Source organism: Pristis pectinata, chromosome 14 (assembly GCF_009764475.1).
Source record: "Pristis pectinata isolate sPriPec2 chromosome 14, sPriPec2.1.pri, whole genome shotgun sequence".
Lineage (NCBI taxonomy): Eukaryota > Metazoa > Chordata > Chondrichthyes > Rhinopristiformes > Pristidae > Pristis > Pristis pectinata.
This window is the reverse complement of record NC_067418.1, coordinates 35,102,845-35,118,085: the sequence shown is the minus strand read 5'-3', so window position 1 is coordinate 35,118,085 and position 15,241 is coordinate 35,102,845. Positions and strand designations below refer to the sequence as shown.

The following is a 15,241-nucleotide window of genomic DNA, read 5'->3' as shown; positions in this document are numbered from 1 at the left end:
GCTAAATGTCAGTGTAGTATTCATGTTTTGCCATTGGAGGTCACTATCACATTAGATTTGGAAGTCTTACGAAAATAAAATAACAGCCTTTAGCACCTGAAGTCTGCACTGAAATTAGGCAGTGGAACTGAAGTGGAAATCCAGTTCCTGAGCTGGGTCTAACTCTGTTACAGGTCATCCAATTGCTTCAAAATGCACCACCATTTAAAAAATCCACCTTCCCACAAGTTCACGTATCATACTGAGCCATACAAGACAAAGGCAGCATTAAACTGACATTATTTATTCAAAACGTAATTATGTAAAATCCTACATTAATCATAAACTCATAGAATCAAAGAACATCGAAACAGGCCATTCCACCCAACTCGTCCACACCAACCAATGGACACCCTTCCATATTAACCCCATCACCCAGCACTTGGCCCATAGCTCTCCATGCCGAGGTGATTTAGGTGCACATCTCGACATTTCTTAAATGCTGTCAGTGACCCAGCTTCAACCACTCTCTCAGGCAGTGCATTCCAGGTACTTACTGGGTGAAGAAGGTCCCTCTCACATCCTTTCTGAATCTCCTCACCCTATCCCTAAACCTATCTACTTATATCTGGTATGGGGAAAAGTTTCCTGTAGTCTACCTTATCTATACCCCTCATAATTTTATATACCTCAGTCATGTCCCCTCTTAACCTGACCTGCTCCATCCTTGGCAACATCTATCTACATACAAAACTTCTCCGGGACAGACTACAAAAAATTCCACCCCATCTGAGCCTTCAAAGCTAAGGCAACCCCAGTTAATATTTAGGAAACTGAAATCCCCCAGTACAATAACTTTTTTATTGCATCTCTCTCTGATGTCTCTCTATATATCTGTTGCTCTATCTTCTGATGACTGTTGGGAGGTCTGTAATACTCCCCCAGCAAAGTGATGATACCCTTTTTGTTTCTAATCTCTACCCATATGGCCTTGTTTGAGGAGCCTTCTTGGATATCCTCCCTCAACACTGAAGTATTGCCATCTTTGACTAACATTGCAATACCTCTGCCCCTTTTACTCCCTCCTCCACTTCACCTGAAAATTTTACCCTGGGATATTGAGTTGTCAGTCCTGCACGTCCTTCAACCATGTCTCAGTGATGGCAATGATATCGTAGACCCCACATTAATTAAAACTTTGAGTTCATCTACTGTACTAGTTAAACTCCTTGCATCAAAATAGGTGCAGTTTAGCAGTGAATTCCCTTGATGTTAACTGACTCACATGTTCTGCCTACTGGACTTACTAACTTTTCCTCATCTAGGTGAGTGTACCTCTCCATCTGGGCAATAACTCTGAGCCCCCTTCCCCCGCCAACTCAGTTTAAACCTTCCCCGTCAGCACTAGTAAACCCCAAAGCAAGGATGGATTCCATTCTGCCACCCATCCCATTTGTACAGTCCCATCTTCCCCAGAAACAGTCCCAATGATCCAGGAACCTAAAGTCCATCCTCCTGCACCTTCCCTTCAGCCAACCATTCAACTGACCTCTCCCTCTGTTCCCATACTCACTGGCTTAAGGCACCTGAAGCAATCCAGAGATTACAGCCTTTGAGGTCCTGCTCTTTAAGCGGTTACCTAGCTTCCTAAACTCATGTGGAGGACCTCATCCCCTCTCCTACCTATGTGTGGTACCAAGGTGTACCACAACCTCTGGCTGTTCACCCTCCCCTTACTCAATTACCTGCAGCACTCAGAGACATTCTTGACCCTAGCACCAGGGAGGCAAAGTACCAATCTGACGTCTCTTTTGTGGCCACAGAAACACCTATCTGACCCCCTTGACAATAGAATCCCCTACTACTATTGCTCTCCCAGTCTTATTCCTTCCCACCCACCCCCCCCCCCCCCCACCCCACAACCCTAATACAGCAGCGACTACTGTGGTGCCACAAACTGGGCTATCAGTGCTGTTCTCCTCTGGAGACCGTATCCCCCAACAGTAACCAACATGGTACACTTGTTAGCTAGGGGAATGACCAGAGGGGACTCCTGCACTACTAGCCTGCCCTTCCTGATGGTCACCCATCTCCTCTCTTTCTGTAGCTGCAGAGTGACCAGCTCACTAAACATACCCTCCACTACATTCTCTGCATCCTGGATGCTCCATAGTGAATCCATCCACAGCTCTAAATGCTCTGGGCCATCTAGCCTCCATAAACTTTGTGGCTACTCCCTTTGACAAAGACAGTAAGATAGAGATTACATGGATAAGACTTCACACTGCAAGTTGTTTATATGAAATATAATTTTGCTGAGATGTTCAAATTGAAGTGTAAAGCTCTCAGTATTAAGATACTAAAAACTCTCAATAATTCTTCCTGAATATTTATTAATATTCTGTATTATTCACTTGAGCCTTCTGATTATATTATACATTCTTGCTTGCTCACAGGTAACGATTTGTGTGGGATCAGACCGACTTGCTGTATTACTCATGCACAACACACGCAAGAAACATGGTCCAGATGGACTGTGCTGCCTTGAGCATCAATTGATTCCAATATTCTACCCAGCACTTTGTTCATTATAATTTATGAGGATGAATGACAATCAACAATAAACTGAGAAATACATCGACATATATCTACTAATTAACCTCACCTTCAAAAAGAAATGTCTCGTTCCAATGTGGATTTAAATTCTTTCTTTTCACTTTAGTTTCCAACTTGTGTTTTTTGTCAGGGAGCAAGTAGATTTTAACAAATGGGTCACTGGTACCACTGAAGTCCTTTGCCGGCAGTTCCACAGCCTTCATTATTTTCACGGTGAAGGTGGATTCTTGGAAGTTGTACCCGACACTAAACTGAATACGACCAAGGTTCTCGCGTGAACTTCCCTCGTGGTCATCCTCAGAACCTGGTGACAGCTAGAAAAGGGAAAATACAAATTTACCTGAAAATTAATGATTTAGTAAATTCTTTTTCATCTATAGAATCATGTTAAGTTTTAACTTTGTGGTTGGGTCTTAAAGGTATCCATGTGAATCTGTGTATGATATTGAAAGAGTTTATTTATTTAAATCCTTTTTTAAAGAATTTTCTTCCTAAGCCTCTCCATCGCAGATGTGTCTCAATTTGTCATGGGTCAACGTCAAATTTTATTGGATTATGTTCCATTGTGGGACCTTGGAACACTTTACAACAGTAAAAGGTATAATATGAAAGTTTTTCTGTAATTGCATATGGTACTTATTTGAACATTTGGTATGATATTGTGTAATATTGCATATATTCACTTGTGGTCCCTAATGTCCATACTTGGAAATGAAGGAGGAAAATGTCAGCCTCAGTCATGTTCACGACAGTCATGTATCCACTGGTGAAATAAAATTCCATTGAGCTCAGAAACTGAGTATCATAGATATACACTACACTACTATGTTTCATGTTTAAAGCATATGACAATATGTGGGTGCAGCTGGCCTTGAAATTATTAATTTCTTTGGTCCTTTCAGAGGGCAGCTATGAGTCAACCTCATTAAGGGGTGTCGGGAGACATACATGGACCAGGTGAGGTAAGAATGACAGATTCCTCCCAACTCATCAGTCACGTTTTATAAGAATCTAGTAGTTTCATGGCCACTGTTTGTCTGCAATTGTAACCCTATCCCTGGATTGCAGGTCTAATGTGCCACTGACCTAAGGACTGTTACTTTTGTTTGACCACATGTCTTTTCATGAGATAGAAAAACAAAACTAAAATACAGGAATAAAAATCAAGTTAATTTAGGAAGATCCAACCTTGTCCTTAGTGGAAAAAGATATAGACCCCAATCCAAAGTACAAAGCCAATTGGAGAAGGGTCAACTTCAATGGGATGAGCACAGATTTGACCCAGGTAAGCTTGAATGAAAGCTTGGAAAACAAAACTGTAATTGAACAATAGGAGGCCTTAAAGGTGGAAATGTTTCAACTACAGTCTGGCTACATTCTCATAAGAGAATGGGTGGGGAAGCTAAAGTCAAAGCTCTTGATGACCAAAAGTGTCAGAGAGTAAAATAGGGCATTTAAAAAAAAAGCATAGACCAGATATCAGGTTGTTAACACAAGTGAGAACCAGACAGACTGCAGCAAGTTTCAGAGGGGAAGTAAAGAATGAAGGCAATGAGAAAGCACAAGAAAAGACTGCCAGGAAGGATGAATTGCTAGCTGCAATTACAGTGGATAAATCAGCTGGTCCAGACAGATTGTAGGTGATAATCTTTGGGAAAAGTGTTAAGGCTCTGGAGAGAGTGCAGAAGAGACTTATCAAAATGATTCCAGGGATGAAGGATTTAGTTATTGGATGGATTGGAAAAGCCTTGAACAGAAGTTGCAAGGAGATCTGACCGAGGCATTTAAAATCATGAAGTATATAAACAGTGTAGATTGAGAGAAATGGTTCCTACTGGTAAGAATCAGGAGACATTGAATGAAAGTGATTGGCAAAAAAAAGACACGGAATTTTTTTTTGCTACAAAGCCAGTGGTTGGGTTCTGGAATGCACTGTTGTTGTGAACATAGAGTTAGAGAGTTATACAGCATGGAAACAGGCCCTTCAGCCCAACTCATCCATGCCAACCAATTTGCCTATCTGGGCTAATCCCATTTGTCTGTTTTTGGCCCATATCCCTCTAAACCTTTCCTATCCATGTACCTGTCCAAATGTCTATTAATTGTTCAACTGTAGTGTTTGAAAAGGAGCTGGACATGTATTTGAATGGAAAGAATTTGCAGGGCTGTGGGGATGGTGGTGGAATAGAATGAGCTGGATTCCCTCCATTGAGCTATTCTGAACTCAACAGGCCAAATAGCCTCATTCCATGCAGTAACCATCTTGTGAATCTGTTTCTGGTGGCTTCTTATTGCCATTGATATAAGTGAAAGAGAACTTTTAGGGTGCATAAAATTCATTGTTGTAAAAGGAACTGGTTATTAGATGAAAACAAGACTTGTTACCAAAGACAGCTCCATCTCTCAGAATCTATTAGATGATCACACTCCTCATGTTTATGTGTCAAGAAATTTTTGGGTGAAGCACTTGGGAGCTGCTGATGCCTATGGAATTAAATCTCAGTATGAATGGATACCTCCAACAGAGGAGAGAGGAAAAGTAGACAAGAGAAATTAACTGGTCAAGTGCAGAAATTACAAGATACATATTAAGGCATGTTCTCTGATCCTCTATATAATTTGAAAGCTTACTAAATAAACCTGAAAAAGTAGGCCTTGAAAGTATTAATTAACAGAGATAATTAATGTATAGTCAGTTTTGAATTGCAATGAAGTTTATACCAAATCTTGTTTTCCTATTGGACATCCTGGATGTTCCACATTTTAGTCTTTTGCTGTCTTGTGTGGCTACATTTCACATCAAAAGTCTTCAGAGAAGGTAAAGGTTTCCTGGGGGAAAGAGACAAAGATCCTTGTCGAAGACCTTGTCTTTTAGTAGATTTAATAAGGCAGCCAGAGTTGGATCGAGAGATGCCTGAGAAAGACCTGGAGTTAGGATAATGGAAAAGCAAGTTGGGATGCAGGGATATTGAAAATTTTCCATTGAATAGGCGATGTGATTTGAAAACAAGGATGGGACTTCTTAAGTAAACTTGATGGAACACTAAAAGTGAGTAGCATTGGGTGAGCATTATAAGTGTTTTGGACTTGGTGCTGAAGAGAAAGATGCTACAGAGCTTTTGTTCAAGTCTGCAAAATGAAGATGGGACACCGGTGAGGAGGACTAGGGAATACAGTCCTCCAAATGGTGAAAGCATGGATGAGGAATCACGGTAATCTGCTCATACAATTGCCCATTCCTGATTTATGTACCATACTGCTGCTGACAAGTAAGTATATTCTTCCACCATTCATCGCCAAAGAGATCACAAGAAGGCTCGCCTCATTGCACAAGTCAGATATGGTAACGTGTTTCCATTTAAACTTTGGGCAATGCTGCAAACCAGCTATCACCTACAAAAGTACACACCCTGTCTCATATAGAGGAAAATTCTGTTAAAATTCTTTTATCTTCAGTGAAATATGTTAATGAAACAAACAACGTAACAATCAGAAGGTATTAAATGCAAGGTTAAACATTATCTTTTGCTTCTTGTATGCCAAAAAACAATTAAATCAGCAATACTTTGCAAAATTTATTCCCAATGACACTTTCGTGTTTATGATCATGGCAAAGATATAACAACCTTGAAGATACAACCTTGAGCCAACAAATATTGGTGCTATAGTTTTATCCTTCAACACAGCAATGGGAAAGCAAATTGCTCCTCTAGTTAGAATCCATAAATCACTGTGCCTGAAGATGTGCAAAGGATATTTCTGAGTACCATGAATGTTCAACGTGACTTCATCTGCCATTGTACAAGGACTACAAGATGGAAATGACAATATTTTGTGATGGACAGGTCAATAGTTTAACAATTTTCTTCTCTGCAATATTCAATACTGTCCTCCAAAGGTATTTCAGCACTGGAAAAGCAACTACATGGCTGATCTAATTACATGAATGAGATATCCTAATATAAAGGCTGAAAATGAAATAAATCCTCACTGGAAGAAAAGAATAAAATGAAACTATCTATTAACGTTCTAGGAACTATGACAGCAAAGACGGAAACAGTTGTAAAACCTCCAGCTTTTTGGAAATAAAGTATTTTGAATTCTAATGGAAGTAATACTGAACCTTTAAGAAGACACTCTTGCATTCTTATAGTACTTTAAACATTGCTCTGCAAACATACTGAATTGTTTTGAATTTCAATCACTGTTGCTAAAGCATGGAGAAAGATAACATAAACAAAACTGTGACAAAATGTCGATACGCTATGAATATTTATAAAGTAAATGTTATAGTAAATCTTTTCCAATAAAACCCAAAATGCCTAATGCACATATCTCGAAATTCAAAGATTTATAGAGCTAGAATCATGATATACAAATTGATATCCCATTCACATATTCAAAGTAACTTCCTTAACCCTGCTGTCAGTCTATGCCATGCATATAATTTAAATAGCATGCTTTTGTTCTTATATTTTGCATCCCTGACTCTTAATACACATTGATGGAAACTACTGGTAATGTTTCATGTTAACAATTGCACCCTTTAACCTTTCAATCATTTTAAACCTTTGCTTGCATTTTCAGGATGCCTTCTGCAAAAATAATACACAACTTAGAAAACTAATGTTTAATTAATTCTACACTTTTCAATTACCATATGAAAATGTTTCTCAGGTGACGGGACAGCTTGCTCAAATTGTCAATCATTATGAGCCTTGAGTACAATACACAATCACTGAGGTCATCACGGCTCATGACATCATTGTTTGCAGCAGTAACAGTCTGATTGTGTGTAGTAATATCAGCAACACCAGGGAGCACTACTTATTAAAAATATAACAATGTTCCTGGAATATTATCGTCTGCTCTGCCACAACTTCTTAAAAAAAGGTGGCAATCATGATGGTTGATTAAATGCCATTCAGCAATTTCTAGTTTTATCCTGGCAATCTATTAGTTTCACCAGTTTGTTTTTAATGTCAGATATATTACTGCAACACCTTTCATCTTTTAATTCTGCAACGGCCTTTTACTGTATCCCAAACGCAGAATACTGAAATATTAATTTACTTCTTTGTCCCCAGGTGCAGTCTGACCTGTTGGGTATTTCAAACATTTCTTTCCTTTACTGCATTATATTAGCTTTTTTTGCATTAAATAGTCCTCTTGAAAAGCCATCTGTTGTCTCACTATGACTACAGTCACAGCATCAGACAGCACAGAAACCGGCTCGCGATAGTGTAGTGGTTAGTGTAACGCTATTGCAGCGCCAGCAACCCGGTTTCAATTCTGGCCGCTGTCTGTAAGGAGCTTGTATGTTCTCTCCGTGTCTGTGTGGGTTTCCTCCGGGTGCTCCGGTTTCCTCCCACATTCCAAAGAAGTACAGGTTAGGAAGCTGTGGGCATGCTATGTTGGCGCCGGAAGCATGGCGACACTTGTGGGCTGCCCCCAGAACACTCTATGCAAAAGATGCATTTCACTGCGTGTTTCGATGTACATGCCACTAATAAAGAAATCTTATCTTCAGCCCATGTCCATCGCCGCCCTTATAACCATCTACACTTATTCAATTTACTTGCATCGTTTCTGCTTCACGCATCCGTGACCCCGCTCTCTTCACAGTTTGTGGTCCACTTTCACTCACTCGGCTCCTGGTTCACCCTACACAGTCTGCTAGGCCATCACCCTTTCAGGTTCACTTGAGTTGCACACTTGTGTATTCCTTTCAGGTCCGCTTGAGCTGCACCATGCCAGGTCCACACCCAGTTTGCCAAATCCACACGGGATCATCCTGCACTTCTCCTGCTACCTGCCAACTCTGTGCCCAGCGTGGTTCACTCTGCCTTCTCAGCTTGTTCATGCTTCACCCTCACTGGTGTGCTGGCTTGTCAGCCTGTGCCTCTTTACTTTGCCTGGTCCACTTCCAAACACCCTGCGCTTCCCACTTCCCCCCGCGGCCAATCATTACGCATTCATTTGTTAGTTGGCCCTTCACTCTGTCTATCCCTGGTCCCGGTTCACCCTACATGGTCCACTAAGCCATCATCCTTTATATATTCTAGTTTCCTCAAGGGGAATGCAATGAATTTAGCCCATTAACTTTCTGGGGTTCCTGGTATTAGTTGCTCCTTATTTTGTCCTCACATTTACCATAGCTGATTATTCATCAATTTTAAGTGGGGAAGAGACACCTTGACTCAAATTTTATCTTACATTTCCCTTCTATTGACTGATCTGCTGTATATTTCCAGAATTTGTGGCTTTTGTTTTTAGTTTTCCAGTATTTGTATTCTTCCCCATTATATGTGCATTTATGTCATAATCTTATCCTGTGTTTTAGCCACTGAATCTGAAGGCAGATCCTGAAGTACAGGCCAACAGTCCAATCCCAGTCTTCAGCTCAATGTCTTCTAAACTGGAATGGACACCTCATTCCAAATATCTGTAGAATTGCCTTAAATATAGATCTCAAAATACTTTGACTGAAGTAATATTGACCCACAGTTTGTGGGACTATATTTTGTACATGCAATATTATTGGGAACTTCAATTCTATTGGGGCTTTACCCAATTTTCTTTCACAATTAACTGCTTCACTGATTTCTTAAACATTGCCATATGCTGAATGGTACTGAATGATTTCAATCACATTCCCAATAAAAGACAGGTGGCTATACAGATTTCATTTGGAGGCGTGGTTGGGGCATCTAATATAAAAGAAGAAAAAGCTCAATAGATCATGTATTTTTTCATTAGAAAATCTCTTTTGATCAAATTTTTCTCATGAAGACAGGGCCTTCCCAAAAAGAAATGTCGATATTTTTGTATCCCTTCCACTGAACTTGCAAAGACACCATGGACTGAGAACCAAATTTGGAAATTTTCACTCCAAGCCTCAACGTTTCAGTTCCATGGCAGATTGTGTAGGTACCAACTGAGCCTTCAAGGGAGTTGCACTACTAATGAGTATAAGTTGTGAAAAACCTGTTGTGTTTATTTTTTGCTGTCATGATAGATTTCTAAATGAATTTTCTTGCATCTATTGACCATATTTTACACTTTTTCCAAAATTTTATGGTGCCAGGTAGGCTATTTCACATTCTCATTTGCAAAAGCAGTTATAGCTGGAAACCTAAACTCAAGTACATAACAGCTTTCCTGTAAAATATAAAAACACTTCATCCCTAGAAATTCCTTAACCCACAGGGATTCATCATTGACTTCTTTTAAAAGGATCTTCCATTCTTTGAATAAAATATAACATAAAAGCTCTATCTTCCTTGGCTATGACTTTATTCACGAAAAGAGAAACAGAGTTAACATTTCAGGTCACAGAGCTCCACTAATTTTGCTTCTCCTTCCACAGATGCTGACTGACCTGTTAAGTGTATCAGCATTTTCTGTTTTTATTTCAGATTTCCAGTATCTGTGTTTTATTTTTACTTTCATGTCTCTATTAATACTCAGGTAGGAAAGCAAGTCAAAAGGAATTGACGAGACCAAATGTTTGTACCATTATTGCAGAGTAAAAGAAGGCATACAAAAAGAAACAAAATGAGCACAGAGAAATCCAGTGGATAAATGTCCTACACATTATTATACTCAGCTGTGAAAACCAAAGCTAGCCCAGGTTTGATTTCCCTGTTTAAATAGTTATGTTTTGAAAGACCATCGGTAATGCAATACAATGTACATGATTGCCTTGGCAGTCATGTCCCCTCCATGGATGAATAACCTGCTGACAACTAATGTTTGAATTCACACACAAATGAGAAATATTTCAGGCAAGATGACTGAGTACTCCTAGTAACTCCAATGGGAATCCATCCACAGATACTCAAACATTTAGGGAGGAGGTAGCAGAAACATTAGTTAGAACCCGTGCTAAATTAAATCAACAACAAAATGAATGGTTTAAGAGTATCGATGGATAGAAAACTCAATTCCCATCTTAAACATGGGATTTGGTTTTAGCTCAGAGAACTGTAGATCGTTGGATCAAAGGGTTATCTTCAGGTTAACATTGGGAAAAAAATTAATATCTTTCGTAGTTGATCAGGTAAGTAAATATTTAAAAATGGTCAGCATAGATTTATAAAAGAAAGGTCAGGTTTCACCAATCTTATTGATTCATTTTTTTTAAAAAGTAACAGAATAACAGCTTTAGTCATTACTGTGGAGGTATCACATGTGCACTTTTAGGGCTTTATTGAGGTCATTCAAAAGATTCATGACAAGCGATGTGCCATGTGAAGTCAGGGTCAGGAGGCCGAATCTTTTGAAAGCTGCTTCAAAATAGAGTTGGAGTTCGGGAAGTGACCTGACAGAAAATGGGAAGAACAGACCCAAAGGGACCCCTCCAGTTCACCAGATACATAAATGATTTGAACTCAGAAATTGTTGATTTAGGATTATTATTGCAGATTAAACTGAGGTTGGAATGCAGAGAGTAAGATTAAAGATAAGTATGTGGAAGACAGCATCAAAATGCATAAAGATATCAAACAGGTTCTTATGGTATTAAATTCATAGAGTGCAGTATGAGTTGGTACATTTTGAGGAATATGAAGTCTTTCCTTGGAAGTTAAAGAACAAAGAAATTTGGCTGGTATGAAGCAAGTTATTGATAAAGTCCTGTTAGGTAAAATGACCTCAGCTGTAACTTCTATGATTACAAAGCAAAAATTGCTAAAATAGCAACATGTTAATCAGTGCATAAAGAAGAAGAACAAAATACCTGGTTTCAATTCAAAAAGAATACAACAGTATTATTTTACACATAAGTTTGTAAGACCAAACCTAGGAATAATATACAGAACAATGATCTTGAAAAGAAGGCAAAAAGGATTTTGAAATAATGAGAAAAATGTAGAAAAGATTTAAAATGGTATTTCCTGACTCATTAGATGAAACTCTCAGGGAAAACTAAACAGATTGTGGCTTTTACACTGGCATAGAAAAGAGTAACTGGGGTTTTGTTCAGAAAGCATTAAATCAATTATGTTAATGTGAAGAAATTTGTGGACATCCAGAATAAGGAATAAATACATTGGCTATTGACAGGTCAAGTAAAGAATTTGGAGGCATTTTTATTTATATTGAGAATGGCTATTCTGAAACACACTTCACGTGAACAGTTCAAGCAGATAGCACTAAGATATTTAAGGCTTGATACATTCAAGAGGGAAAAGGAGATGGAAGGTCAGGGGAGTTGTGGGAGGTGAGGGTCATTAGCAAGATGGAATAAATGAGAGGAGTGTTAAAAACAACACAGACTAATTGTGCTGAATAGACTGTTTCTGCACCATGCATTCAATGCCCAGAGTCTGAGCTTGACTCTGGTTACAAAAGTATGTAGTGACTGCATGTTTAACTCAGCATCAAACTCCAATCAATTCCAATTTAACAACCAATGTCAGTGAAGGAAGGTCCTGAAGCCAAGATTGTTATACGGGTTCAAACAAGAGCAGAGTTTCAATTCCAAGAAACTTCCTAATCCTGCTGGACAAAAATGACTAATAAAGTGAGCTGTGTTTAATTGAATAAATGCTGACAGATAAAGTACTTTCTCTACTGCTCCTGAACTACTGCAAGTATTTACTCAATTCTTTTCTTTCAATAGTTAATAGATCACACTCTAGTCTAATAACAGGGACTTTCTCACTGGCAATGGTGCTTGCTGCTGACCTTGAAGACACCTAAGCGTAAAACTTCAAAGGGCTGTAATGTGGGTTTCCTATCAGTCATTGGAGCACTTCAGTGAGAGATCAGTGATAACCAGCAGCAGCAGTGTCATCATGCTGCCTGAGCAGTAATCAGACCAAAGAATTGACAGGCCAGAAGTCAGGAAGTAAAAAAAAATTGAAGAGTTTCAAAAGTAATAGCATATGGACTGAGAAGAAAGTGCAATTAATGAGTGTGAATCAAATGCCAAACCAGGTACAGAAATAGAAGCAAAATGGAAAATAATGGATTAACAGCAAAAGATAAAAAAAAGGAAAAACTGAAAGTAAAAAGAAAATTTCCAGTAGAATGAAAATATGTAGTCCTATTTGTAATAGTCAATTTCAGTACCACGGAAGTTCAGTGGTGGAGAGAAAACAGTTAATATTTCAGCTTGATGAAATTTCATTTGGATCTTTCACCATTCTGATAAAAGATGATTGATCTGAAAAAATTAACTGTTTTTCTCTCTCTACAGAGGCTTCCTGACTTACTAAGTATTTTCAGCATTTCCTGTTTTTATTTCAGACCTCCAGCATCTGCAGTACTTTGCTTTAGTTATTACCCTTGAACACATTTACTTCCTGTCTGTGGTACAATAGAGTGGCTTTAAGTATAACCAGACGTGTACCACTAGCACGTAACTCTTGCACCTTCGTGCATGAGGAACAGTGAGCACCACTGGCCACTGTTGTTTTTGATAGGAAAATTATTCCTGAAGTCTCTTATATTTATGACTAATAAGCAAGTTGAGAGATATTAAAATGTGCTTTGCTTGGAATTCCTGAACTTACAATTATTGCTCTTGCCTTTGACACCAGTTTCAGTAACAATATACCACACTCTCACTATTATATTACTGCGATCATTACTTTTAACTGCTTAAAACATTACACAATTTTACATCAATTCAACTGCATCTAGTGGAACTTAACTCATCTCTAATGACAGAGCAAAAATGTGCACTTAAGGTAAACATTTTAAAAGCTGTGTAATCGTAGAAATAGATTTATTACACATTTTAGACTATTTTCCATCTTATTTTTGTTCAATTTGTAACCATGATCTGGAACCCTGGCTCATTATATAAAAAGCAGTAGAGCACTTAAGTGGAATTTCAAGTTTAAAAGCCACTGCAAGGAATTGATTTATAAATGGAACCCTATTAAATGTGAGACATGGAGCAATATTACTTCAGCTGTGACACACTTTTTCCCAGGTTTGTAAAAAATGAGTTGTGACCAGAGTGTTGACCTGAGCAATTCTCATCTGACTTAATACATAGGTCTGGAACGACATTCAAAATAGACAGAGCTCAGCCAACATTGTGTTGGTTCCTGGAAAACAGATGATCACAAAGAGCAAATGTGAGATTAAATCTTATTCTTTCACTTATTCCACACTTAGTTTTCTTGCTGGGAACATACTTTTGGAAATAAGGTACATGCATCAACATCCATCCAACACTGGCATTTCTGCCCATTAAGGCTGATGACCAAAACAAAGATTATGCTTGAAAATCTGGTACATGACTCTGATTTGGTATTGTACAAAGAGAGTGAAAATTAGCATTAAAGTCAAACCCTGGGCCCTAACTATTTGCTGCAGATATGCCAAGTTTGCTTTCAAAACCTACTTTGCTGCTGTTACTTATATTCTTGTTTTTGCATAAAAAGAAAATCATAAACTATTATTTTCTATTTTAATAAAAATTGATAAAACTTGTCACCAAATGATTTCAATTGTAACGTAATTGAACTGGGGTAATTCTTGTGAAACAAGGAAACATTTTTTGAGAGTGGAGCACTTTTCCATTTCCAGCCTCAAAAGCACATACAATCCAGGTATGGCACAGTTTGTCATACATTGATGAGTTTACCCCTCTGGCCAACATAGTTAGGCTACAGACTCTGTAGTGCACTAAAATGTCAGTTTAATTTCTTAGTAAATCAATATGATATTCTATTATATTGTGATCACTTCCCCAGAGTATCTTTGTGATAAGATTACTAATTGATCTTGTCTAATTACACTACTTGATCTTAAATAGATATTCCCTTGCTAGTTTCTCAAAGGTGGACTGTAGATAAGATCAATTGTAAACTATGGGATATATGGCACAGGAACAGGTGATTTGGATGTCCAGTCCACACCAGTGTTTATGATCCACTCAACTCTTCTCATGTCTTTCCCTATCTAAATCAATCAGCATAATCCTCTATTCCCTCCTCCTTCATACAGTATGTTTGTCAGCTCCTGCTTAAATGTATTGATGTTATTTATTTCAACAGTAGCAAGTTCTACATTCTCACCAGTCATTGGGTAAAGATATTTCTTCTGAATTCCCTTGGTAAGTAAAGACTTAGATCTAGAATATTTATTAACAAGGTTACTAACAATTATTAGCAAGGTTATCAATTTCCTAACATTTTTGGTAGTGGATAAAGGTCTGAGCATGCACAATTCTGAAGCAGTTGATTCACCAGATATCCCAATTAGTAATGGTGTTTCTCAAAGTTAATTGTGAACTGAGCTTAAATTCAAAGCAATATTTCAGTATAAAGTACATTAAATATCAATCCATCACTCCCCATCCTCTCTGTAACTTAAAACTTTCTGCCTTTCCCAGATCTGATGAAGGGTCTTTGTTCTGAAACATGAACTGTTTCTTTTTCCACACGTTGCCTGACCTGCTGAGTGCTTCCAGCATTTGCTGTTTTTATTTCACTATTTACTACTCTCAGTCCGCATGAGGTAATCCTTTTATTCGGATATTTGTAAAATATTTTTTAAGCTCTTGTATTTTCAATGCAGATCTTTACATGCCATTTTTAAAATGATGCTCTACTGTGTTGGATTCACATACCAGAGGAAGTGGTTCCCCTGCTTCTATCACTTCAAATCCCTTTCCATTTTAAAT

General features: G+C 38.2%; 1 protein-coding gene across 6 annotated transcripts in view; it reads right to left on the bottom strand.

Annotated features, from left to right (window-relative positions):
* syt7a (synaptotagmin VIIa) overlaps positions 1-15,241 on the bottom strand; it is a 452,949-nt gene that overhangs the window by 24,185 nt on the left and 413,523 nt on the right. For all 6 annotated transcript variants that reach the window (XM_052029168.1, XM_052029172.1, XM_052029170.1 and 3 more), the window contains one exon: positions 2,645-2,909. In XM_052029168.1, coding sequence (XP_051885128.1) covers positions 2,645-2,909 — 265 coding nt within the window. The remainder of the gene's footprint in view (positions 1-2,644; positions 2,910-15,241) is intronic.